Source organism: Schistocerca cancellata, chromosome 4 (assembly GCF_023864275.1).
Source record: "Schistocerca cancellata isolate TAMUIC-IGC-003103 chromosome 4, iqSchCanc2.1, whole genome shotgun sequence".
NCBI classification, from domain to species: Eukaryota; Metazoa; Arthropoda; class Insecta; order Orthoptera; family Acrididae; genus Schistocerca; species Schistocerca cancellata.
Window position 1 is genome coordinate 610,661,254 of NC_064629.1, and position 26,808 is coordinate 610,688,061.

General features: G+C 35.2%; 1 protein-coding gene across 4 annotated transcripts in view; it reads left to right on the forward strand.

Annotated features, from left to right (window-relative positions):
- The window catches only part of LOC126185203 (protein O-linked-mannose beta-1,2-N-acetylglucosaminyltransferase 1-like), an 842,885-nt gene that overhangs the window by 783,260 nt on the left and 32,817 nt on the right, over positions 1–26,808 (forward strand). For 3 of the 4 annotated variants that reach the window (XM_049928081.1, XM_049928083.1, XM_049928082.1), the window contains 6 exons: positions 1,003–1,219; positions 2,779–2,906; positions 9,878–9,948; positions 10,156–10,416; positions 13,475–13,676; positions 24,355–24,548. In XM_049928081.1, coding sequence (XP_049784038.1) covers positions 1,003–1,219; positions 2,779–2,906; positions 9,878–9,948; positions 10,156–10,416; positions 13,475–13,676; positions 24,355–24,548 — 1,073 coding nt within the window. The remainder of the gene's footprint in view (positions 1–1,002; positions 1,220–2,778; positions 2,907–9,877; positions 9,949–10,155; positions 10,417–13,474; positions 13,677–24,354; positions 24,549–26,808) is intronic. The other variant, XM_049928084.1, reaches the window with a different exon arrangement.

The following is a 26,808-nucleotide window of genomic DNA, read 5'->3' on the forward strand; positions in this document are numbered from 1 at the left end:
AGAAACAATTTCGGTGGTGCAGATAAGGAGGAGGCTTGTGTGGGGGAGGGGAGGGATAGCAGGGTAGGGATGGGGGATGGTGTATTGCTGCTTGTTGGAGCATGCAGGGATGTGGTGGTGACAGGGTAGGGGTGCTAGGTACAGTTGATAGGTTGGGGGGGGGGGGGGAGAGGGAGTGAAAATTAAAAGAAGCAGATGAGGGGGGAAAAAAGAGATAGACTAGTGGGTGTGTTGGTGGAATAGAAGTCTGTGTAGTTCTGGACTGGGAGCAGGGAAGGTGATAGGTGGTTGAAGGACAGGGACTAGTGAAGGTTGAGGCAAAGGGGTTTTGGGAACATAGGATATATAGCCGTAAGAGTTCCTATCCACGCAGTTCAGAGAAACTGGTGTTGGTAGGAAGAAACAGATGGCACAGGCTGTGAAGCAGTCATTGAACTGAAGCACGGTGTGTTGGACAGCATGTTCAGCAACTGGGTGTCCAGCTGCCCATGAATGGTGACAGTTAACTGGTGGCCATTCATGTGGACAGACAGCAAGTTGATTGGTTATTATTAAGTATCCTTTTGACATATCCCCTTATAGCTTAAAAAATGGTCCAACCTGAAAATTACTCAAATCATGCCAGGCAGGATGTAAATTTATTTAAATTAAAATTATTTTGTTTATTTTCTGTGCTTTTATGTACAATAATCTACAAATGTTATCAACCTAGTCTGTATAGTAATAGCTATTAAAATTTTATGCATTATTTTGGTGTGTATTCTCACTAAAAATGTGTAATTGTTGCCATTTGAACTTCCACACGTTTTACACAAAGCAGAATAATATGAAATAAATTCTTATTGAATATTCATTGATAACAATAATCAAAGAGATTCTTCTGTTGTAATTATATTGTTTGTGAGATAACTGGAAATTACAGAGTTTGGCAGTTTGATACTTCATTTGTGTTACTCTAACATCCAAGCAAAATCATCATTATACTTTTACTGTCTTTTCTAGGATGAAGGAACATTTCAAATGAAACAGCCTGCCCGAGATTTGTTGAGACGTCTTGGCTCTAAGCGTTCACAAGTAATAGGATGGAGAGATATGTGGGCAATGGTAACACAAAAGGGCTCAAAAATGTTTGGCGAATCTTATAGTAAAAGCACTGAATTCAATACCTGGGGAGCCCCAGTTATGCTCCATGCAGAAATTCCCCTTGTACCTGCTGAAGGTAAGGATTTCCTACTGTATTGTAAATATGCACCCTATCAGTAGATGTAATAAAACAGATCCTCAAACAAACCCCTATGAACACCACCACCACTACTACTACTAGTACTAGTACTAGTACTAGTACTTCTGCTGCTGTTATTTGTAGTACAGTCAAGTTGATTATTCTTGTTTATAATTACAGAAAAACCATCCCAAGATTGTAACTTGTATTTATTTATTTTGGCAGAAGCAAAATACAACCTATAACATTTTTAGAAACTTCACTAAAGCAATGGACATGCAGAAAAAATAAATTAAGTACAAGAATATGCTCAGAAGGTATCTCTCCCAAGTACAAACTAAATTTTATCTGGATGCTGTGTCAGTCATTAATATGATTGAGACATCATGAACAAATGTATTTTACTATTTATATTTGGCACATTTAGAAGGGTACTGAGAAATTTCCCATATGGAGCTCCTAATGAATTTCTACAGAACAGTAGCAACCTCATTTCCTCAGTACAAGAGTTGCTTATGGGTTTTGAAGCCAAAGATAAAGAATTAATTGATGGTATATACTTGACCTTTTTGAGTATATTTAAAGATTATAACAGACTAGACTAGATCAGCAATTTGGTGTAAGAAAATAATCAAAGGCTTTTCTCGATAACTGGAAAATCAAAGAATACAACCAACATTGCACTTCTACAACTCTACAATTAGTATGTGACTAATACCAAAAATCTATGCAAGTTATAGAAAACACAGGATGATGATGATCATGATCATGATCATGGTTATGGTGGAGATTATGGTGATGATGTTGAGAATAATCGGTGTTCAAGTTCACAGACTGTCACAGAGTTTTGGATTGTCATACCACCTTTACTATTGTTCTACACAACCCTTAACAAATTTCACATATTATTGGCAATTACTACCGAATTTATTGTGAAATATATATAATTTAAAGATAATCAAGTACAGGAGGATGATGAGGATTTAATACACTCTTGATAAGGAGGTCACTGTAAACAGAGTTCAAACTCAGATTGTACAAGGACAGGGGAATAAGCCACATCCTTTTCAAGTGAATTGTCATGCGTTGTCCTTAACTGATTTAATAAAGACCTAAATCCACATAATCCATCCTCTCAAATGAAAGTCTAGTGTCTGAGCACTGTGCCCTCCTCACTCAGTAGTTTGTTGTGAACCATGTTGTGTTGAATCAACGTACTTACTGTATATTTCTCTATGTTACATTTACCACACAAACAGGAAATCATAAAGTTAAATTGTGGTTAAATAATGGATTTATATTGAGTCAGAAGTGATTTAAATTCTAATCTTGATATGTTTGGTATATATTTGCTGTGTTTCATCAGGTAAATGCTGGAATGGCAAAGTTCTTCCTCATTCCTTATATGCTAAACTCCTGTTCTGACTCTAAAATTGACAGCAGTGGTTTCAATGATTGATACTTACTGGACATGATACTTAGTAAATACCAGCATGATGTATTCTCTTTACAAGAACGATAAATTTATTGTAATTCTGACATTCTTTGATCCACAGACAGTGAATGTTATTGGCCAGACAATGAGGAAAACAGAAGGCGAAGGCAGTTTTGTAACCACATTGAAGGTTATGGAAGTGTCTGCAGCTGCCAAGACCCTGCACCAATAATTTTTAGCCCTGAACCAGTAAGGAAAATAGTAGTACTGTTTTTTATTACAAGAAACTTTGATTTATTCATCTCATAACATGCAGATGCTGATCATTTGATTAGAATATGGGATACACGTCAAAATATGGTTAACACAACTTCACTTACATAAAACTATAATTAATAAGATAGAGTAACACTTAAACATGAATGAACTTGTTTGTGAAAAAACATCTATATTTACACAAGACAATTGATTAACCACATTATGCTCAAATATTCAGTTCATCCTTCATGAGATTCTCAACCGGGTTGTAGCATTGCTGAAGTAGAGTACCATGTAGCTTTCCTTCTAGTGAATCTAGGTTAATACTCAAATTGTTTTTGGCTTTTAGCTTGTTGTAAATTTTCATCCTCAAATACTGGGGATTCTGGACTTAAAAGTCTAAATGATGAGCAGGGTGCATACAAATCTTTATTTCTTGAAATTGATTAAAACAATTTTCCTTTCATAATTCTAAATTGCTAGGACTGTTAATAATTTCAGATTTTTAAATAATGGATGACATGATTTCCTTGGATGCACAGTACATGTGTTACTAATGATTCTTTTCTGTAATTTGAGTATGTGCTTAATGTTGTTTGAATTTCCCCTGTACCTTGTAAGTGGTTGAATAAGTAACTATGGTATGTTATTTTCCTTTTGCCAATGTCAGTGTCATTAGCTAATATTTGCATTTCAAATGTGAAGCTACGAAATTTGTTTACTGGATATTCCACTTGTTTATTCAACTTAAAATCCTAAAAATTTCATAGTATCTATTTCTTCTAGATTTTGATTCTTAAGGTTTATTTTAATTTCCTGGGATGTTGACTGTTTTGTTCCAAAACGGATGGTATGAGCTTTTGTGATGTTCAGGGTTAATCCACTGAGCTGAAAGCATCTTTATAAATGATCTTGTATGCATTGATATTAAGTGGTAAATCAGTAATGTAGAATATAAACAAAATAGGTCCTGGCACATAAACTTAAGTAGCACCTTGTGTTACAGGCTTTCATTTGGAAGAATAATTTGCTGCATTTGCAAAGACAATAACTCTTTGTTTTCCACTGCACAGGTAGAAGTAAACAAATGTAGAACACCACCCCCTAATTCCATACCTGTCAAGTTTATGGATAAGAAGTGCATCATTTACTGACTCAAAGGGTTTTGTGAAGTCATAAAATATCCCTGCAACTTCATTCTTATCATCTAATGATGTGCTGATCTTGTCAAGAGACTTGTTAATTGAATCTGTTGTGCATTTCCATGCAAGAAGCCAAATTGATTTTTCAAAATAATCTCATATTTTTCAATAAAATTTTTAATCTGGATGGCAGGAGTACTTTGAAATACTTTTAACAAGACTGAAAGGAAAGAGATGGGATGATATTTTCCCATATCCTCTCTTGATCCGTTTTTGAATGGTGGTTTTACTTCTGCATACTTTAGCACCTTCAGGAAACATCAGTGTTCAAAATATTGGTTTATTATTATAGATAGTGGATGCCCTATTATTTTATGCACACTTTTAAGAAATTTTGTGTGTATCCCATCCCAAGCTGCAGAATTTTTATTTTTCAGTGTTAATATAATGTTTTCTACTTCTATTGCTGACACTGTTTTGTACTTTGTTAGGCATCAGACATTTGATCTGGTCTGAACGGACATACTTTGTCATCAAAATCTGCAATATTGACATCTGATTTCACTATGTTAATGAAGAATTCATTGAAGCATTCTGTAATGTGATATCAGTTTACAATAATTGCATCTTCAAGTTTGATTTTACAAATTTCATAACTTGAGGCTTTAATGCCTAATTCAGATTTCACAACTAACCACACTACATTTGATTTATTCTCATGTCTTATAGTTAATTTATTATTTGTTATCTGCTTTGCTGCCTTGAGAACTTTCTTAAATATAATTTTGTTTTGTCTTATTCAACAGAGTCAGTATTTTTATTGTATCTTAGTTCCTTATATAGCTGTCTTTTCTTAGTACTAGAGATTTTTATACTGTAAGTGATCAATTTCAGGTTTTTGGTCTGTGTAATAATTGAACATTTTCGTAAACTTGATGAAGGACTTAACCATGTCTCCAGCTTTAGATGAATGTTGGATATTCTTTATGCTCAAATTTATTAGGTGTTACCTGACAGTGGTATACAAATCTAATACATATGTTACTTCCAGATTAAAAACTTCAGTTCTGCAATCTTTAATATAAAATCTAATCTCATTAGCTTGTTTCTCAGCAGTTTCTATACTTCCTTGTATCTTTCTTCTTCTGTCTCTCCACTAAAACATCAAATTTAATAATATTCATCATTAATATGGTAAATCAAACTTGCACCTAAATAAGTAATTAACTAACATTACTCTAACCAGATGACTGTCCAATCCCAATCACAGGATAGACAAGACCAAGGTTACAAGTAAATATTCTTTATTTATCAAAGGATATATACAATGTCTTCCCCTTTATCACCAGTGCACGAAAGTGAAACATTAGTGATACATCTGATCTTAAATCTTAATGATTAAATGACCTTTTCAGTGCTCTGTCATACTTTTTTAAGCGCTATAAATTGGCTGTAAGTGGGGACTTGTGTATTCATTTATAATAAAAAATATTGAACTTTACCTACCCAGATAGCCATGCATGTGAAGCACCACTTCCAGGATCCACTTCCTGGATCGAATCAGCCTGGCAGATTAATGACATGGGTCAGGGTTCTGGCCAGCCTGGGTGTAGTTTTTAGGTAGTTTCCCACATACCAGCATGTGAATACTGGTTTGGTACCCAAGTTTCACCTCAGTTACATGATTCACAAATATTTAGAAAACTTTTGCTCTCTTTTAAATGAATAACACTACACACAGACAGTCTGGATACACACATTCCATCCTGGGGTGTAACAGGGTGGTGACAGGAAGGATATCCAGACACCCCTTGTATTAACCATCCCAAATCTGTTAATAACCATGGTAGTCATGCACTGATGCATAAATAGAAGAAGAATTAAAAATGTTGATCTTTATAAAATCCAGTTTTTGAATCTAGTTTTGATTTATTCTCAACACATACATTCCGAATAAGTACATAAAGCAATAGTGCAACTGCCTCTGACAGCTGGTATCTAAATTAAGTGAGATTTTATTAATTATATATTAAACCCATAATAACTTTTTTCTGGTCACAATGATCAATAGTTAATCATGTTAAGAAATAACAACATTTAAGAATGTCTTCATTTATTTTAATAAATCTCTGCTGATTTTCAGCACATAATACAGATTTGTACACTTTAATATGGCTAAAATTGGAGAAAAAATTCAGTCACTACGTACAGGTCATTTAACTCCATATATGGTCTAAAACTTTGCAGATGTCTTCAGTCTACATAGTTGTTGTCAATTTCAGTAGCCAACAACATTTTTGATAAGTTGTAGGTGCTAAATTCAAAAATGAAATCAATTTTGGACTATTGGGATCAGTTTTCTTGTGACACGCTACCCTTTCATCTGTTAAAGTCTTGAAAATTCTGTATATTGGTTATTCTTTTGTGGCATAACTTAAATATTCTGCAGCATTAATTGCTGAAAAATAATCAGAATATATGCAAGGAATTACCACACACAACCTCAAGTTCAGAAATTTACCTCCAGGAAATAAAGGTGATTTGGCAGCATTGCTGGATCACAATAGTGTCTGTTGTTTCAGACATGTCTGAAAGAACAGACATGTCTAAAAAAACAGACACTATATACATAAAAATTAAGGCAACATGCCCAATGATCTCTTCAGTGCAGATGCACACAAGACTCAAACTTTTACGAGAATCAGCAAAATTCTGTGAGTAATTGGGATAATGGGCAAGGAGCACTACATGTGTAGTGCGTGTATAAGATGAGAATTTGGATTTGTCGGGGTACATATTAGTGTACCCCGTGCAGTTACAATGACCACTATGTTCGGATGGCTCTGTGGTGAGAGTATCTCCATGGTATACAGGAGACCCAGGTTGGAATCCTGGTCCAGCACAAATTTTCAACTTCTCCATTTGATTTTAATCAATACCTGCTTGCATTCAGTGTATGTAATTCCTTTGTATATTGATTATATAATGATAAGACAGACTTTTGGAACCAGATTTTAAACTGTAAGACATTTCCAGCAGCAGATGTGGACTCTGACCACAATTTATTGGTTATGAACTGTAGATTAAAACTGAAGAAATGGTACAAAGTTAAAGAGATGGCACCAGGATAAGTTGATAGAACTAGAGGTTGTTCAGAGATTTTAGAGGGAGCATTTGACAATGAATGACTGAAACAGGGGAAAGGAATCCAGCAGAAGACAAATGAATAGCTTTGAAACATGAAATTGTGAAGGCAGCAGATGATCAAATAGATAGAAAGACAATGCCTAATAGATATCCTTGGATATCACAGAAAATATTGAATTTAATTGATGAAAGGAGAAAATGTAAAAATGTAGCAAATGAAGCACACAAAATGGAATACAGACATTTAAAAAATGAGAGTGACAGGAAATGTAAAATAGCTAGAGGACAAGTGTAAGGACATAGAAGCATATATAACAGTGGAAAAGATAGATGATGTCAATAGGAAAATTAAAGAGAGACATTTGGAGAAAAGAAAAACAGCTGTAGAAATATCAGAAACTCAGGTGGAAAACCAGTATAAAACAAAGAAGGGTAAGCTGAAAGGCCAAAGGAGTGTATAGAAGGGCAATACAAAGGAAATGTACTTGAGGGCAATATTATAGAGAGAGAAGAAGATGTAGATGAAGATGAGATAGGAGATATGATACTGTGAGAAGAATTTGACAGAGCACTGAAAGACCTAAGTAAAAACAAGGCCACTGGAATAGATGATATTCCATCAGAACTAGGGATATCCTTGGGAGAGCTAACCATGTCAAACTATCCCATTTGGTGTGCAAGGTGTATGAGAGAGATGAAATATCATAAGCCTTCAAGAAGAAAGCAGGTGCTTACAGGTGTGAATATTACTGAACTATCAGTTTAATAAGTCACAGTTGCAAAATACTAACATTAATTATTTACAGAAGAATGGAAAAACTGGTAGGTGTCCACCTCAGGGAAGATCACTTTGGATTCTGGAGAAATGTAGGAACATTTGAAGCAATATTGACTCCACAACTTATTTTAGAAGATAGGTTAATGAAAGATAGACCTATGTTTAAAGCTTTTGCAGATTTGGAAAATGCTTTTGACAGTGTCAACTGGAATACACTCTTTGAAATTCTGCAGGTAGCAGAGGTAGGCAGTGAAGGCTTACACACAACTTGTACAGAAACCAGACAGCAGTTGTAAGAGTTGAGGGGCACGAAAGGGAAGCAGTGGTTGAGAAGTGAGTGAGGCAGGTTTGTAACCTACCCCTGATGTTATGCAATTTGTACACTGAGCAAGCAGTAAAGGAAAGCAAAGAAAAATTTGGAGAAGGAGTTAAAGTTAAGGGAGAAGAAATAAAAATTTTGAGTTTTGCCAAAGCGATTATAATTTTGTCAGAGACAGCAAAGGACTTGAAAGAGCAGTTGAATGGAATGGATAGTTTCTTGAAAGGAGGATACCAGATGAACATCAGGAAAAGTAAAACATGCGTAATGGAATGTAGTCAAATTAAATCATGTGATGCTGAGCAAACTAGATTAGGAAATGAGACACTAAAAGTAGTAGTGGAGTTTTGCTATTTCAGCAGCAAAATAAGTGATGATGGCTGAAGCAGAGAGGAGATCAAATGTAGACTGGCAATGGCAAGAAAAGTATTTCTCAAGAAGAGAAATTTGTTAACAATGAATATAGATTTAAGTGTTAGGAAACCTCTTCTGAAGATATTTTTCTGGAGTGTAGTCTTATATGGAAATGAGACAGATAAGAAGAGAATCGAAGTTATTGAAATTTGGTGCTACAGAAGAATACTGAAGACTAGATGGGTAGATCATGTAACCAATGATGAGGTAATGAACAGAATTTGTAAGAAAAGAAATGTGAGGCATAACTTGACTAAAAGAAAGGATCAGTTGATAGGACACATCCTGAGACATCAAGGGATCACCAATTCAGTATTGTAGAGAAGTGTTGATGCTACAAATTGTAGAGGGAGACCGAGAAGTGAACACAGTAAGAAGGTGCAAAACGATGTAGTTTGCAATAGTTATTTGGACATGAAGGGACTTGCACAGAATAGGGTAGTGGGGAGAGCTGCATCAAATCATTCTTTGGACTGAAGACCACAACAACAACAACTATTGCAAAAAGTTGGTTAGTGTTTGTTTTAGTATTGCTAAATTTGTTCCATATTCACCAACTTTTTAAAACTGCGTGCAGTGTTTAAGGTCTGCCCACCAGTATAAATATACAAGATGTGGCTCCTTCATTCCTCCCAACATATTTTATAACAATATAACCAATTTCTGTACTGTTCACTGTTGGCATCCAAAGGACACAACATTTTGTTGATTGATGCTGTCAGCATCATCATGTATGCCGATGAACTGATAGTCAGTTAAACAGCTGGCAGTACATTTTTGGATTATTTTGTCATAAAAATATAATTTTACTATGTCTCATGTTGTACACACAATTTGTATTTGTAATACAAGTCCAGTGCATAGTATTCATAATGATCAATTTTACATATGTATACAAAAATTAGTAATACTTCTGAGAAAATTCCATTTTTTAACTCCAACTTTTAGTTGATGACACTGATTTAAATTTCACATCATATTCATATCAATGTCTTCACAGCATTAAATATTGATAGCACTCTTGTCCATGACAATATCAGTATAAATCTTAAGTTTAAGGTTTGTTTTAAATGAATGTATTCTGTTTTAGGTAATGTATTTGTCTTGAATCCAGAGTCTGGATAATTCATCACAAACTCACATATTTTAAAATATTTTGTAGGTAATAAACAACAAGGTCCATGATGTACCAGTTGCAATCATTGCCAGCAACAGGCCACATTACTTATACAGGTATTTGCATATAATATTTAACCACTTCACACCCAACCCCAAAGGGAACATGGTTTACAGTTTTGTTTTTTTGGTGTACACTTTTCCCTCATATGTATTTATTTTATTCTAATTAAAAGTTATCAAGTAGTTTTGGAATACAATAAATCTCAAATCTCAGAAAATCTCACATCTTTGTAATATAGTGTTTTTATTTTTAATGTTTAGAATGTTGCGGTCCCTTCTGTCAGCCAGTGGTGCAAACCCAGAAATGATTACTGTTTTCATTGATGGATACTTTGAAGAACCACTGGAAGTTACTAAACTGTTTGGTTTACGAGGCATTCAGCACACACCAATTGGAGTTAAAAATGCACGGATATCCCAACATTACAAGGCCTCTTTAACAGCTACCTTTAATATTTTCCCACAGGCCAGATATGCAATTATTGTAGAAGAAGACTTAGATGTGTCTCCAGATTTCTTCAGGTAAAAATTACTTTAGTTATTAATTCATATTTTCCATGGTACAAAAGATGATTAAGGTGTTGTAAGTGAATAAATGTGATTTGAGCTTGTAACACATATCCGTTAAAATCTATCACTGCATCTACTGAAGCATAGCAGGTTACATCAGACGTGGTCTTTTCTTTTTTATTTGTCTTCATTTTGTTTCCTTGTAATTCTAGTTAATCATTTCTTCACTTCTGTTTCACATCTGTTGCCTTCTTTATTCCTCATTTTTCTCATAGTATCCAACATTTACACCCTTTACATTTTTTCTTTATTTGCACTCATTCTCCACTCTTTTTCTCATTTCCTTAGTGTTAAGAAGTAGTATGTGTGCTTTCTCATTGTCTTCTTTTATAAGTCTGAATTAATCTTTTGTTCACTAACTCACAAAACAGCTGTGTATTTTGGTTGTTCTTTGACTCTGATATCAAAGAAATAGAGCAATATTTATCTTACGATTCATCACCTCTATGATTACATCTGTTCTCATTTGCTCACACAGTCTGTTCTGTTGATCTCCCATCACATTACTGTACTTGAAAAAATTTGAAGAAAAATTCTGATGTTATTCACAAAGTTATTTCATAGACTATAAGTACAGAAATTACAACTGAAACCTAAATTCCATAATTAGCATGCTTTGCAGACCCATTTTCTTGTTCACTGACAATACAGTTCTCTGATTTTGCCATGACTTCCTACTAAACATAATTTTTCTTCCTGACCCAAGTCTCACTTACTCTCAGGTATGCAAAAGTTCTAAAACTTTCACAGTACAAATGCATTATCATTTAGATATTGGTTCTGTCTCGTTTTATTATGCTGTCCTCTTTTGCTTTTTCCTCATTATGCTCAAAATCTGCTTTTCTCATCTCCATTTAACCAGGGATGATTCCTTTGAAAGAGCACTACCAATTTCCTTTCCCATCCTTCCCCAATCTGAGCTTGTGCTTCATCTCTAATGGGGACATTAAAACACTGTAGTCAGGCAGCTGAAAGAATGTCCCTGACATCTCACACATGTGGGGCACATTGTGTGGAGTGGATACTCTAGCACCAATCAGAGTTCTGGAATTCAGAAACATTGTAATGGTGATGATCCTAGGTCTCCACCCCTATAACTCAAGGTCACACATAGTCAAGCAAGTAGCGACCAAGATAACTTAACAAGAAACTTCCACATAGTAACATTAGCAACATGGCCATGGGCTGTCACAGACATACTTTCAGCAACTCAACTATAGTCTACTTTCCTTCCTTTTTCTGTACATAATAATCACAATGTCAATGTGAAGTTGAATTCTAATCTACCTTCCTTCCTTTCTTTTAACCACAGTCCTCTTTCTATTTGACATCTTTATTTTTAATATTATTGTTATATTTTCAATTCCATATCTTACATCACTACTGTCAGCTATTACCTTAAAATTTACTTTCTTTGTTGCAGTATTTCTTCTCCATTATAACATAACTTTCTCCTTGATTCTTATTAACAGTGTATATTTATGGAGATTTTTTATTTTTCCTGTAGCACTTTTTAAAATATTTTCTTGCTGTACCATAGTAAATATTGTAATACAAGGCACATTCTGAAAGTAAGTTTTGTCATTGTTTTTTCACCCAGAAAATTTATTGCCAAAAAGAAATGCACTATGGCATCATGAAACATACACCTGGTATTACTTTTCAAAGTAGTCACCACCAACTCTGAGACGTCTGTCAGAGCGTGCGATCAGTTTGAAGAAATCACTCTGGTAAAACTCGGTGCCCTGTGATTCAAAGAACTGTCACACAGCCTGCTTCACCTCAGAATTGGTTTGGAAGTGACATCTTGAGAGCAGCTTCCAAAACAGGTGAAAGTCCAATGGGGAAAAATAGGGGCTGTAGACCAGGTGACCCAACTTCTCCCATCTCATGAGACAGATCTGGTCCTGTGTGAGCCATGCTGTGTTTGTTTTTGTGTTGTTGTCCCAGAGCACAACACCTTCACTCAGGAGCCTTGGTCTCTCCATCAAATGGCAGACCTGAGATTCATGAGGATATCAAGTAGCATTCCGCATTGATGGCCCTTTCTGGAGGAAATCCAGGAGAATCACAACTTTCACATCCCAGAATATTGTGGCGATAACCTTTGTTGATGTGTGACACTCAGAATTTTTTTCCTCGCTGGCGAACTGGGATGCTTCCACATCATTCAGCCAGCCTCGGATCCTGGGGTAAAGTGCCGCACCCATCTCTCATCACTTATGATGATTCAGAACAGGAACACATTTCCCTCTCACATGTACCACATCAAGTGATTGAGGCTGATTCCCATTCTTCTACTCTTGTGATTCAGGGTCAGGTTTCCCATAACCCATCTTGCATTTCCCTGGACATGCTGGCCTGCATCTATATCATTTATCATCCACTGATGCCCCTTCCATGACTGAACCAGCAATGAGTGTGGATTCATGTGGCATTTGTTTGCATCATCTCATGAACCATCCTCTCTTTCAAAAACAATAATGAAACTTGAGTTTTGTAATGCCCCTTGTACTTAACAGAAAAGTTTACAAACTTGAAAATTTAGAAGGTAAAGACTTGTATCCAGCACATTCATAAGAGAAATGCTAACAAACAGAAACAGTGCATGCCACTTTCATATGGATATCTCTTATTCCAAACATTTCATAGATCGTGAATAATGAATTAATGACATGTAGCCTGACCTGCTTGGGGCATGTTGTCTGGCAGTCAACTGATCTTTATACAATGTCTCTGCTTTCCTCCAATTGTTTGTTTGTTACCCACAAGCCTAGACCAATAATTATATGAAAAATGAGCCTGAGTAACTACTGCCACTTTGATGTGCATCTTTTGAGAAAACTCACTCTGTTGCTATTCTGTGTGTTTATTGTGTGCTCCAGACATCTGGACACCATTAATTATAAAATTAACATATGTGTATCACAATAAGAACATAACAGATAATTATCTAATACCACTCTTATTGAGAAACTGTGTTTAAAACTCAAAACTTATTGTTTTTCAGTTATTTTAGCCAAACTCTGAGGTTGCTTGAGGAAGATGATTCAATCTACTGCATCTCTGCCTGGAATGATCAAGGATATGAACATACAAGTAGTGATCCAAGCTTACTATATAGAGTAGAAACAATGCCTGGTCTTGGCTGGATACTAAAACGATCTCTTTACAAGGATGAACTGGAATCTAAATGGCCAACTCCTGAGAAGGTCAGTGCAATTTTCAGGCTGTAGGACCTTAAACACCCTGCTCTCACTGATTCTGGGTGAAGTGAGACTAATTGTTAATCTAATTTAGGGATCATGAAAGGTCTATTTCATTACCTCTTAACAAGAGAGTTTGTGATATGACACAATTAAAAGGAAAGGCAACATACTGATTCCACTTCAAATATCTGAAAGGATGAGATGCAAGTATCAGTTATTATTAATATTTATGACTGATATTTGAACAGCCATTAAAACTGAAAATGTAATTTTGCTGCTCTACTGTTAGTTTATCGGATCACATGTAATGACTAATTTTGTAACTATCTGAATCAATCACTCTGTGAAGAGAAATGTTACCTGAAAATTCAGTGAAAAGTACTTATATTATAGCTAACATTATAAGTGAACATGTGACACACAGAAGAAAAGTCTTTTATCTGTGCATAGCCAGTTTCTTTCATATCTATGCCAATCTCTTTGTATACATGTACTTTTGTACTGTGACAAATGGTGAATAGAATTACTGAGAAATACTGTTGTCACCATTCTGTTAAGTTAAAGTTGCAAGAACAGTATGCTTTGCAAATTTTGCCAGCGCAAGTAATTTTATTGGCAAATATGTTATGAAGGTGCAATATCTCTCTCTCTCTCTCTCTCTCTCTCTCTCTCTCTCTCTCTCTCCCTCCCCGTCCCTCCCTCCCTGTCTCTTTTTCCTCTTGTTATATATCTCTAACACTTTTTCTATCATATCAAGACAAAATAGCCAAGTCAGTATGGCCACAGGCAAAGGAAATATTCTTTGCTAAAAACACTACCATTCTTATATATCAGTGGAAGATGAGTTAAGTTGAAGATTACATGAGCCACTACCATTGTCTTTGGATGCGGACAGTATAGTATGAGACTCAGTACAAATGTTTCTGTGCTCATGTTTCCACTTCATAAATGTGTTACACCCTTATGAAATTTAAGTTGCAAATTATTGTTAAGTATATAAATACAGCTCATAGAAAGGTATGATCATAATTCGTATTTGTCAGCTGATACGGAGTTGTATATTGAGCCAAAAAATTAGCAGATACCAACAAAGGCTTTCCTTTATTTATTTCCTTGATTTAGTTTTTTTTTTTTTTTTTTTTTTTTTTTTTTTAACTCAATGGCTACATGACCTTCCTGCCATCAAACAAAACTTCTACAGCAAATACAATGAATGAGTTATAATCAGAGAAGCAAAAGTGAAAGTTGGCACAGAGTTGATTGATTCATTTCATTGTATGTACCTTATGTGTCTTACTAAATAACTACATTCAGTTTTCAAGTTGTTTAAAGCCATGCACATAATAACATAATCATCTTTATTGAGTAGTATCAAATGTGATACAAATAAAATGCTTCAGAGCAACAGAATGATGAAATTTGTGGTAGTAATCTCAATACATCAGCATAAAAGACAACAATGTTTGCTTTCAATGAAAATCAGACAACATATGCCACGTGCAAAACATCGAGAACTACATTTCCCACTGACTATAAGAACAAACATGAAGTGAGATTAAGACAATGTACTGTAAGTGAAATTTGTGTATTTTACAACATTGTTTTTAAATAAATAAAAACATGCACTTTAAGTATAATTTTGATGGGAAATTGTACTTTATAAACACAAACAAGGTATAAAGATTTACTGAGTCCTAATTCACAGCAAATACACTCAAATGATGAAAAAAGAAGGTTGTTACAGATCACAGTATGCTGAGGTGAACAGAGAGAAACAGAAGACATCTACTTAGCATATGGCATTTCATTGGTACCAGTGTAATAAAGCTGTAGGACATGGTAGATATGATGAACTTCAATCTGTTGTTATGGTAACTCAGTGTTGATCAAACAGAGAAAACTTCACAAAACAGTGAGACAGCAAAAAGGAAACGAAGAATAAGGTTTGACATCCCATCGATGATGAACTCATTAGAGATGAATGGCGCAAGGTGGCAGAATAATGACGATGTACTACATTTCTAAGGAAGAGCGTAATTCTCAAGACTTAAAAAGTATGAATGAATAGGATCAAGAGGAATGGATACTGAATGGAAATTATAAATTGATAGGGCACTGTTTATAAAGAACAATGTTTGATGAGATATGGTATAATTTAGCAACAATGACATGCTTCTCCTTTTGCCACATGCCAGAAGTTAGTTTGTGAAGTATAGATGTAGATGAAGTTAAAAAATTTGTCTGTGCTCAAGGTGATTAAAGTGCTTTAAGTTTATATTCGGAGCAGTATGCTGCGCTGATGTTACATTGACACAATTTGTCTGCTTTTAGTGCTAGAAGATGATATAAATGTGGGACCTGTCATGTGTTGCCATTCTGAAGCAACTTTGCATCAACTAAACAGAACTATATGAATCAATAACGAAGGCAAATAACTTGTGCGTAACTATGTGTCCAACTGTCTGCGTTTTCCTTACAAACCGAGAAGCACTTTTAGGGCAGTTAAGTAAATATGGTGAAATAGGTGAAATGAAATACTTATGTTGTCTATCCTCTTACCAGAACACACTTGGAATTCTGCTGGCTTATTCAGCCTTGTCCAATAGCTGACTGGAAAACAATGCACAACAAGATCAAGATAGTTACTGATGTTTGAGCAAAGGGTACATAAAAAAATTCAGCTGTAAAACAGTGTAGTGATGTCGCTGAAATAGAAACCTATCCTTACAGGAAAAAAAGACATACTGAGTAAGTAATATCTTAAAGTGTTATTTGTGCTGTGAAACAAAATGTTAGATTAGAACAGCATTTGATTATGGAAGTAATGGGCAAGACTGTGATTGTAACATTGAAGTGATCACTCTTGCACACCTCAAGACTGCACTTGCTATGTACAAGAATAATTATTAACAGCAAAATATGAAAATACAATTAAAAAATAATCTTTTAAGTCATTGGTGGATATTTGGTAATTAAGGAAAATATTAGCAGTAGTATCTGCTGTTTTAAATATATCTGCCAAACATCCTGCTATAGAAAATGATGTACTTTGCAAATGTTTAAAAGTGTTTTCTAGCAATATTGCAACAACATTTAAAAGCATTGTCAGTCAGTGTTTCAACATTCTTACGTGTTGACTGTTATTCAGCTGTTATAACTGAGTTTGAAATGAATGACTGCTCATAGCAAACTACAATTAGATGTTAATGGAAATCAACACATTTTAAGGTGGATATGAACAAGATGGGGTTAGATGAGCCATTATTTAAAAACTAAATTTTATTAGAAGAGAAATAAGGATGAAGAAGATGATGAAATGAAATAATCAGCAGTTATTTTTGGATATGGTTTGAAATGTGTGATACTAAATAAATGAGTCAAGATGGAGGGAGGAAAAGAATAGAAGGGTGAGTACAGATTGAGAAAGGAAATCTGGAAAAATCTCGATGTGAATTTATGAAATTTTTATTATTCTAAACCATATTTAATGACATAGGACAAACGACATAATAAAAGAATAAGGATGTTTCAGAGCACCTACTCATAGAGGACTGTATAAATCTGACTAGCTATATTTGTATTCAAGCATCTGGAACAAGTGCGATAAAATGTGGGAAAGTATTCCATAATCAATGACAACTGCAGAAGCTGAAAAAATATTCTAACTGAAAGATGAAGACAGTCATTCACATCAAGAAGATAATGAAAACAGGTGAAAGTCACAATGTGTATGTATAAAAATAATAAGTGATCAGTGAGCTGCAGTTAAGAAAAATTGATCAACAGAATTTGTGTTAGTGTACAAGAAGTTCAGTGTGTTGTGATCATCATGTAAAAACTCTGCAATATGTCAATATAAATAAATGTGGTTTCCATCTCATACCTCACACTTGAGCTACTGCTGAATTATTAACTTCAAATAATGATACCTAAATGATTGCACCAGCTTATCTTACAATGGATTCTGCCAGTTTCTGAAAGAAAAATAATCTTCAGTATCTAATAGTAACTTAAAAGTGCTGAAAGAACTGTAAACTGCTTATAGTATGAAGATAAGGTCTATAAAATAAATAATAATGCAGTATGATATGACAACTCTTAACACCACAGAGATGATTTAGAAGGGTCTGCTTTTGACTAATCCAGAAAAAAAGCTCTGAAATTCTTCTGCTGAATCATGAATAACAACAAAGAGGATTACAAATTTTTTCAAGTAGGCCTTCAGTTTAAAATCAGGAAATCCCATCTTTCTTGTCATTTCACTATTATTTTTGCTTAATATTTTTAGACTGTCCTATTGCAGTGTATTTTATGAATATATCATGTATTGATTTCATATGTCACCATAACCTGCACAAAGCAGGGAGAGTTTCTGCTAATATGACAGTATTTTCTGTATCTGGTGTGACTGTATGACACATTTTTCATAATGTTTGTAATTTTTAAGTGATATAGTTACTTGGTGTTTTATTGTTGGATCAGCAGTAACACACAACTATTGTACATTAAATGATCAAACAGAATACTAAGAACAGGAAAGGTAGTCTGCCACTGATGCTAGTAATTAATAAATAATCACTTTAGACAAACACTGAGTCACTTCAGAAGTAATGATATAATTAGCATGTAAAGTGCTCTGAAACAGAAACACTGCCACTGCCAGGAAGTTACTGATTCCTTTGTGTTGCAAATGAGTTAAAAACCAAATAAAAAGAATAAACACAAAGGATGATCATTAAGATAAAAATGGATATCAGGAAGAATTCAGTCAGATGAAACACACTGACTTTCAACTCTGATAATGCAAATATTGGCATGAGGATAGGCATTTAAACAAGCAATCAACAGTGTGAAAGTGACAGTTAAATACAGATAAGAAAGTTTATTAGTGTATTCATTAGATTTAACTGTTTCACCTGTCAAAAATTTACAGAATCAAATGGCATTGATATTTCTCCTGGGAAGAATAGCAAGTCCACGACATCACCAGAAACACACTGTGCAGCATAAAGTTAGGAAGAAAAAAAAAATTGCAAAACCAAAGAGATTTAGAAAAAAAGTAAATTAATGTTGATCCCAAAATATGAATACATGAGCTTTGATGGTAATTTTATCTGTGATGCTCCTGGCCTATGATAAGGCATACAGATTTGCAGATACTCATATACGTTTCTACACATTTGTGTTAGAGGGCTTATATGAGCCAGAACATTATACTGAGTCAAAACAGTATAAATATGAAGTTCTGTAAAAGAAGAGGAGCAAAAAAATTTAAATTGAAAAATGTTTGTATGTTTATCCTCTGACAATCTGTACACACTGGAAGAAACTTAGCGAATGTAATATACCTCATGGAGATAAAGCAAAGTTGACCAGCTGCATCCCAGTAATGAGTGACTACAAATATGATAAATGGGTCAACTGTATGGCAGAGGGAATTGCTCATCTTCACAGAGAATCTTAGTTTTCTTTCAGAAGCCAAACTTGATGCTCACTGATCTGGAGAGAACCAGTAATAAGTTACACCCTATCAGAAATGCTTTACCCACTTCAGTCCTGTCATGTGAGTATTCTTACTTGCTACAAAGATGCCAATGAAAGAAACATACAGCTCCGTGAGTGTGACACCACAATTTTTAGGAGGGATCTTAGATCATCACATCAGAAAATTTGCAAACTAATGAGGACCAGTCTTCATGAGGAAAATTCCTATTCACACTGAGCACCTCTAATAGTCAATGCTAGGAGGTGCACAGTACCCAGTAATGGGGAGACCAACAGATCCTGTACCATAATCATACTGAACATTTGTGGGATGTTCTCGACCAGCATGTGAAAGGCCTTGCCTCCTCTTGCTGTACCTGCAAAGTGTTTGTGAAGTGCTCTCTGAAGACAATGGACACAGATACCAACCAAGCTGAAGCAGAACTTCCTTAATGGCATGCTGCTGCAGCAGGAGGAGGAGGTTTGTATTAATGGTTAGGGTGATGATATTTCTTAATAGAAATTAACTGCATTTTTAAAACAATATTTTTCCATAAATCCTTTTTTTTCTTAATTTGTTGGCTTTCACAATTTTCATCAACTTAGTGTACAGCTGTAATATTCATTTAGTTATAAGTAAATCATATGTATCCAAATTAATTATTCTTATGACTGTATGCCCCAATTTCTGATTATTCTTAATTTAGGAACAGCATTATCTGGTAGGAGTGTCAAAAACTCATGCATCTTTATTGTAAGAAAGAAACTAATAACTTCTTAGATAGATACCTGTTGTCATTGTCATCCTGGAGCAAGCACACAAAATCTTAATTTCCATGGGTGTGTAGATGTTTACTTATTATTGATGGATAACCAAATACAAAACTGAGGCATAGAATTTCATCAAGTTTCTGCTCATCTATGAGAAACGAAGCACATCCTATTATATTTAGTAATGTGTAAAAAGCAACCACAATGGTCAAATGAAGACTCTGTATATTTTTGAGTCAGTGGGGTTATTTCTTCATATTTGGTTTTGAAAGAGGAAGATGATTACAAGAAAGTAATCCAAGAAGATTATAGACAGAAAATGTTTTGACTATTACCTACAGGCCCTTGTGGATTATCATAAATCTGCAGAATGTGGATGTTTCCTATCCCTTTGTGGAAACACATTCATGAGGAAGTGGAATGAGAGAAGGCATACCAGTGTAAACTAGGTCAAACGAATATTTCCAGTTGTGTGATCACAATTTTTAAAAGCTAACTTTACATCTTTTTACTCATGAACAAAGGAAATAAATAAGCAGTGTGAAAATACATCCATTCTATCTTTCCCGTGTCAAGACACACCAGTCACTCTCTTTCCTCTCTATCCATGATTATCTTTTTCCACAATAACAGAGTTGATGCAGGCACATTAACTCACAGTTGCCCCATAAAATACATGTTTCATTGCTGAATATAAAATCTAATTACGACGGATTCCAATGTATTCTGGTTTCCAGTGGAATTATATCCATTTACCTTGGCTTTGAAGGGAGAAGTGGGTGTTTTCTACAAGTTTCTTTCCAGGGTACATTCACTGAATACTCTCAAGGCACTCAGTGAACTGAAGCAGGTGGTATACTTGAAAAAGAACATTTACATCTCATCTTCATGAGAGCTATCAGTACTGCATGTCAGAAATATCTGTCAGCATGTGAATTATGTAGCCTTTTTGTGGGTAAACAAGTGAGGAACCTACTGAACCCCCTTGTTTGTTTTCATCAGTTTATACCAGTGAAATGTCATTGTGCCAGCTTAAAATACAACAGAATGTGTAGTCACAGATACAATTTACTGTCCTCATTTTGTTCTTATGTGAGTAGTGTAAAAATTATCCTTCATGCTTGCTGATACTGGAGGAGTATTTTCATATTAATTACATTGTCCTCTGCCATGATGATTTCTTCACAGATTTTACCAGTTTTGTGGCCTGTAGGTGATCAAAGAGTAGTTGCTCTGCTGGAGTGTAAGCAGTGAGTGATTGAGAACACTGAAAACTCAGTGGGTGATTTGGCTCTAAATGAATGTTGCATGGTGGGGAGATGCCATTGGATGCTTATACATGATTCATCAGCTTTGGTCAGAATGATTAAATGTGACTCACCTTGTTAAATTGCCTGACAAGTGTCAGTTGCAAATGACTATTATTTAAATACACTAACTTCATTCAAATTAGAAATAGCAAGGTTAGCAGGCTATGAGAGGTGAGCTTTCCTTCCAAACTTAGAGAAGTGTGTTGAATTTTGTACACTGAGAAAACTAGATACAAATACAGCAGCAGACATGGGCAGGGATGAATTCCCAGCATTTGTGAACATAGTTTCTTGTATATTCAAACAGCAATGTGTGACTGTACTCATTTGAGGAACATACTCTTCACAACAAACCAAAATAGCCTCCAACTCTACTGGCTTGAATATGCACAGTTGCATGCTGAATGTCAACAGTTCACAATTTTCATTGAGATTCACTTCAATGTGGACTACACAGATGGCATGAGACATTTTCAGGGTAAATGCCATATTCCCGAGTACTTATTGATCATCATACCAAATAAATGGAGGTGATTCCCACTGTTCTAATCTTTAGGTACAAGGTCTGTTCTAAAAATACTGAAACCCTTTTTTAACAATTATTTTATTCAACTCACAGATGCTTAGATCTTGTCTCCTTAAAAGTACTCTGTTATATTCACAAATTTGTCCCAGCAGTGTCACCACTTCGCCGTGCAGTCATGGAAAGCAACGTTTGGAGAATCCAATAGTACACTTTATGAATTCTCATTATTGTTACTGTTGATTTCCAAATGGCATCCTTTCAACACTGATTTTAAGTTTGGGAATAAGGATAAGTCATATGGGGTGAGGTTTGGAAAGTAGGGGGGTTGAGGAAGGTCATTCATTTGATGTTCTGCACCAAACGCATGAACTGATAAAGCTGGGGTGTCAGGCACTTCATCATGATGAAGAGACCTCAAGCAGTTTTGCCACAATTGAGGTTTCTTTCCATGAAGGTTATCACTCCAAATTTTCAAAAATTGTGTGTAGTAATGGCGGTAGACTATTTTTTCCCCCTTCCCCTCACCTAGACCCTTTATCAGCCCACTTTGGTCACTGCAATTTTTTTTTCTAAAATTACTAGAACCATCTGAGATTCCAACTTCTTCTGAAGATTTCCTAACAGTCAACAATTTGTACATACCACATCCTTGATTTCGTATGTAAACACGAAAGGTGTAGGGTAATCTTCAATTGATAGACAACTACTTTTGATTCAGAAATAACAGTCTTTGTCCAAGAGCACCACCTCCTTAAGCCTACTTCAAAAGCTCAAATACCTCCACAAAAGTTTTCTCCACTTTTGTATTAATTTTTGCTTCATCATTGTCACCATAATTCAGACTCTGGATAAATCATTGTGAACACTTTACTGCTTTCCATTGAATTAAATGCTCAGAAAGTATGTGAGGTGTCAATAAAATGAAATGATGTGCTTTCTTGAGAGCTTGTGATGGATGTATTGCTGTCAACAGCACTTCACTAGGATGCTTCATTTACACCACACTCTCAATGGTGTCCGCTACATGAGAGAAGACGGAGAGTTTTAAATGGTACCAATTATTCAATGCATTCCTGGATTTGCATTCCAACAGGATGATGGTTCTTAAAGACATACTGTCTTCTATAAGCTAACCCATAATTATTTATATTTACAGGTATCCTGCTGACACCATCTATGAGAAACAAAGAGAGTCCTTAAAACTTTAAATCACAGGGTGCACATAGTGTCTGATACTGACAACTTACAAGACAAAACTGGCAGAACTGAAGGCAGTATTCCAGAAAAAAAGAAAATAGGTTTTCATCACATCAGATCAAGAAAGTGATGCAGTCCATGGGTGAAGGGAGAAGGAGGAGGAGGAGGAGGAGGAGGAGGAGGAGGAGCAGGAGGAGGAGGAGTTGAGGGGTGGGGGCAGGGGGGGGGGTGGAGATTTTAAGTCTAAGTCTGCTGCCTTTATATTCTCTTTGTGGGAAGAGATTTCTTAAAAACTGTGAGAATCATTTAAAAAAACAACTAGTAGAAGCTATCTTTGTGCCACAGGTCAAGATAACAGTTCTTTTATCAAACATTAAGGAGAATCTACTGCAGCAGTAGATAAGAATGCAGAAAATAACAAGTCTGTGTGGTTTCTCCTGTACAAGGTTTGCAGCATTCACTTTACAGGAATCTTTATATAACAAAAACAAGAACAAATCCAATACCATTCACAGAATACTCCACCGCTTGAAACTTAGTTAGCTGTAAGACTTAACTTGCAGCAACCATTTAATATTTTACAACGTGATAACCAAAATGGTGTCTGCTTATAATTTTAATGTGTGGGCAGCCACAAACTGAACAAATAAATCAAATGAATACAATATCTGGTTCCCAATGACAATATTTCTAGAATCAAACTGAAGCTGCTTCATCTGGGGAATTCCTATTGCAGCACACAGCCCTAGATAACTTTTATAAAATGTGAGGGCTATCAAAGGAATAAAATATATGGTGCTCAACATCTACATCTACAACTATTCTGCAAGCCACCTTGCAGTATGTGAGAAGAATGACTGCCAGTAAGCCTCTGTGTGGGGTCGTATCTCTCTAATTTTATCTTCTTGATCTTTCCATGAGATATACATATGAATTGTTTCTAAATGCATATTTAAGTTGGCAATTCCTTCTACACCATTTAGCCACAGATACGTTTTAATGAAATAAGTGTAACTGTTGCACAAATGATGGGTTTTAAACAGTAGTTTAAATTTTTTTAAATATGAAGAACAGATGTCAATAAAAAATCCATAAAAATCAAAATGCAAGAACTTCTTGGGTGATAATGTTAAAGGGCGAGACAGTAATACCATGGAAACATATTTTTCTGTGTTATGCATGTAAAATTGACTTGAAAAAAGAAATATCAAAAAGTTTAAACACATCATGTAGTCATAAATGTGGTAATCTCATTCCTATTCCTCATTGTAAAATAGTAAAATAATAAAAATAACCATATATTTGTGTTTTGATTTTAAAAATTCAAATATTAATTAATGAACAACTGATATTTCTATTAACAAGAAAATATTATTTTTTCATTTTCTGTTAGAAGATGTGGGACTGGGACATGTGGATGCGCCTTCCCGAAGTACGAAAAGGAAGAGAATGTGTCATACCTGATGTTTCCAGAACATACCATTTTGGAGCATCAGGACTCAACATGAATTCATATTTCCAAGATGTGTACTTCAAAAAGCATTCATTCAACACACAGCCATACGTTGAATTAAAAAATATAGACAGGTAAATGCTGTTACATTGAAAATTGTTGTGCACTACTCCAGTCTCTCTCTCTCTCTCTCTCTCTCTCTCTCTATATATATATATATATATATATATATATATATATATATATATATATATATATATAAACAAAGATGATGAGACTTACCAAACAAAAGCGCTGGCAGGTTGATAGACATACAAACAAACACAAACATACACACAAAATTCAAGCTTTCGCACCAAACAGTTGCTTAGTCAGGAAAGAGGGAAGGAGAGGGAAAGACGAAAGGATGTGGGTTTTAAGGGAGAGGGTAAGGAGTCATTCCAATCCCGGGAGCAGAAAGACTTACCTTATGGGGAAAGAAGGACAGATATACACTCGCCAACACACACATATCCATCCGCACATACACAGACCCAAGCTTTTGTTGAGAGCTTTCTTTAACTTTTGAACTAAGCTGAAGGGTATATAAAGGGTGAGAACAGTATCAGATATTGAGTGATCATCGTGAAGGACACAGAGATGCTTGTGTCTGTGTATGTGCGGATGGATATGTGTGTGTGTGCGAGTGTATATCTGTCCTTTTTTCCCCCCCTAAGGTAAGTCTTTCTGCTCCCAGGACTGGAATGACTCCTTACCCTCTCCCTTAAAACCTACATCCTTTCGTCTTTCCCTCTCCTTCCCTCTTTCCTGATGAAGCAACTGTTTGTTGCGAAAGCTTGAATTTTGTGTGTATGTTTGTGTTTGTTTGTGTGTCTATCAACCTGCCAGCGCTTTTGTTTGGTAAGTCTCATCATCTTTGTTTTTAGATATATTTTTCCCACGTGGAATGTTTCCCTCTATTATATATATATATATATATATATATATATATATATGTGTGTGTGTGTGTGTGTGTGTGGGGGGGGGGGGGGGGAGGGGGTTTCCCTTATAAATAGTTAAATTTATTAGTGTGTTACTTATATCAGTAAGGAGGCAGAGAATGATGTTTTTACAATCACAACCACTGTTTATTTTATGTATATGACTGATTCACTCATGTGGTTTATGTCAGGACACAGAGATGCAATTTTGTTCAGTATGCACAGTTGTATGAAATGAAAAATCTGAGAATGATATTTAGAATCTCAAAACTGCTAATGCGAATAAAAATATCCTAACAGTGACTGTTCATTCAGTTAGTCAATGAGTCTTGGTAAATCCCATCATGAAAAAGAGCTGTCAGGGATACAGAACATGGCAAGTTACATCAACAGGTAGCAATAGCCACTGCAAGCAACTTCTGTAAAATGAACTGCCAAGAGGTTATGAGCAGTGTTAATGTAATTACATTGACAATTATGGGACTGATTTCTGAATTACATTATCAGGAGAAAAGCAGCTACTTTAAAAGAAGCCACTGCTCCTTCTCTTACACTACTCAGCTATAGGCTTTAGTTAATACTTCAAACAAAACCATTTATGTATCAGTACACAGAACACCATAAGCTGTCTGTGTATACAGGATGTTTGAGACCTGTACCATAAAGGCATTTTCCTCGGCAACAGTCCATCAGATCTTATCATGTAATAAACATTTTAGACTGTTAGTGCCTGGCATTAAGGCACTGATGAGTCTGTCTGCACCCCAAATTATAATGCAGAAATTCTGAACCATACTGATTTGTGGCATCTTGCTTTCTTTATTTAACTGATTGGCTGGTATTAAAAATGATCTGCCTCCATCATTCAATGGTTCTGTACCAAGGCAACACATCAGTGGGTCCAGAAGGCTGAGGAAAATTGATATTAATGTATTAATTTGGCTATTAAATTTATCAAGCTGTCATTAACTGTACATTAGGTCCATGACTATTATCACTGGAATCATGATTAAGTGTACTGTATTAATCCATGACTGGAAACATGATTATTACATAAGTAAACATTCTTTCTGTAAAAGGGGCTGGAATTCACAGCAGCTGAGGCTTCTCCACATGCGTTTGATATGTCACAGAAAAGGCTCAGGTTTACACCTTTTTCTAGCCACAGCTGTACACACATCTGTGCATTTTGAGTACTTTGAAGTATCTTTGGAGGTTCCTGATATATTTAGCATATTCTGTCTTTCACATTACCTCACATTGTAGGATAATATTTATACACAATGATTTAATGCATCCCGAAATGTAATAAGCAAAGGGAGTTAAATCTGGGGTAGCAACATCAGTGGCTATGTCACTGACTCTCTCTACCATCTGCTCACCAGGAAAAGTTTAAGGTGCACCTGGCAACCAA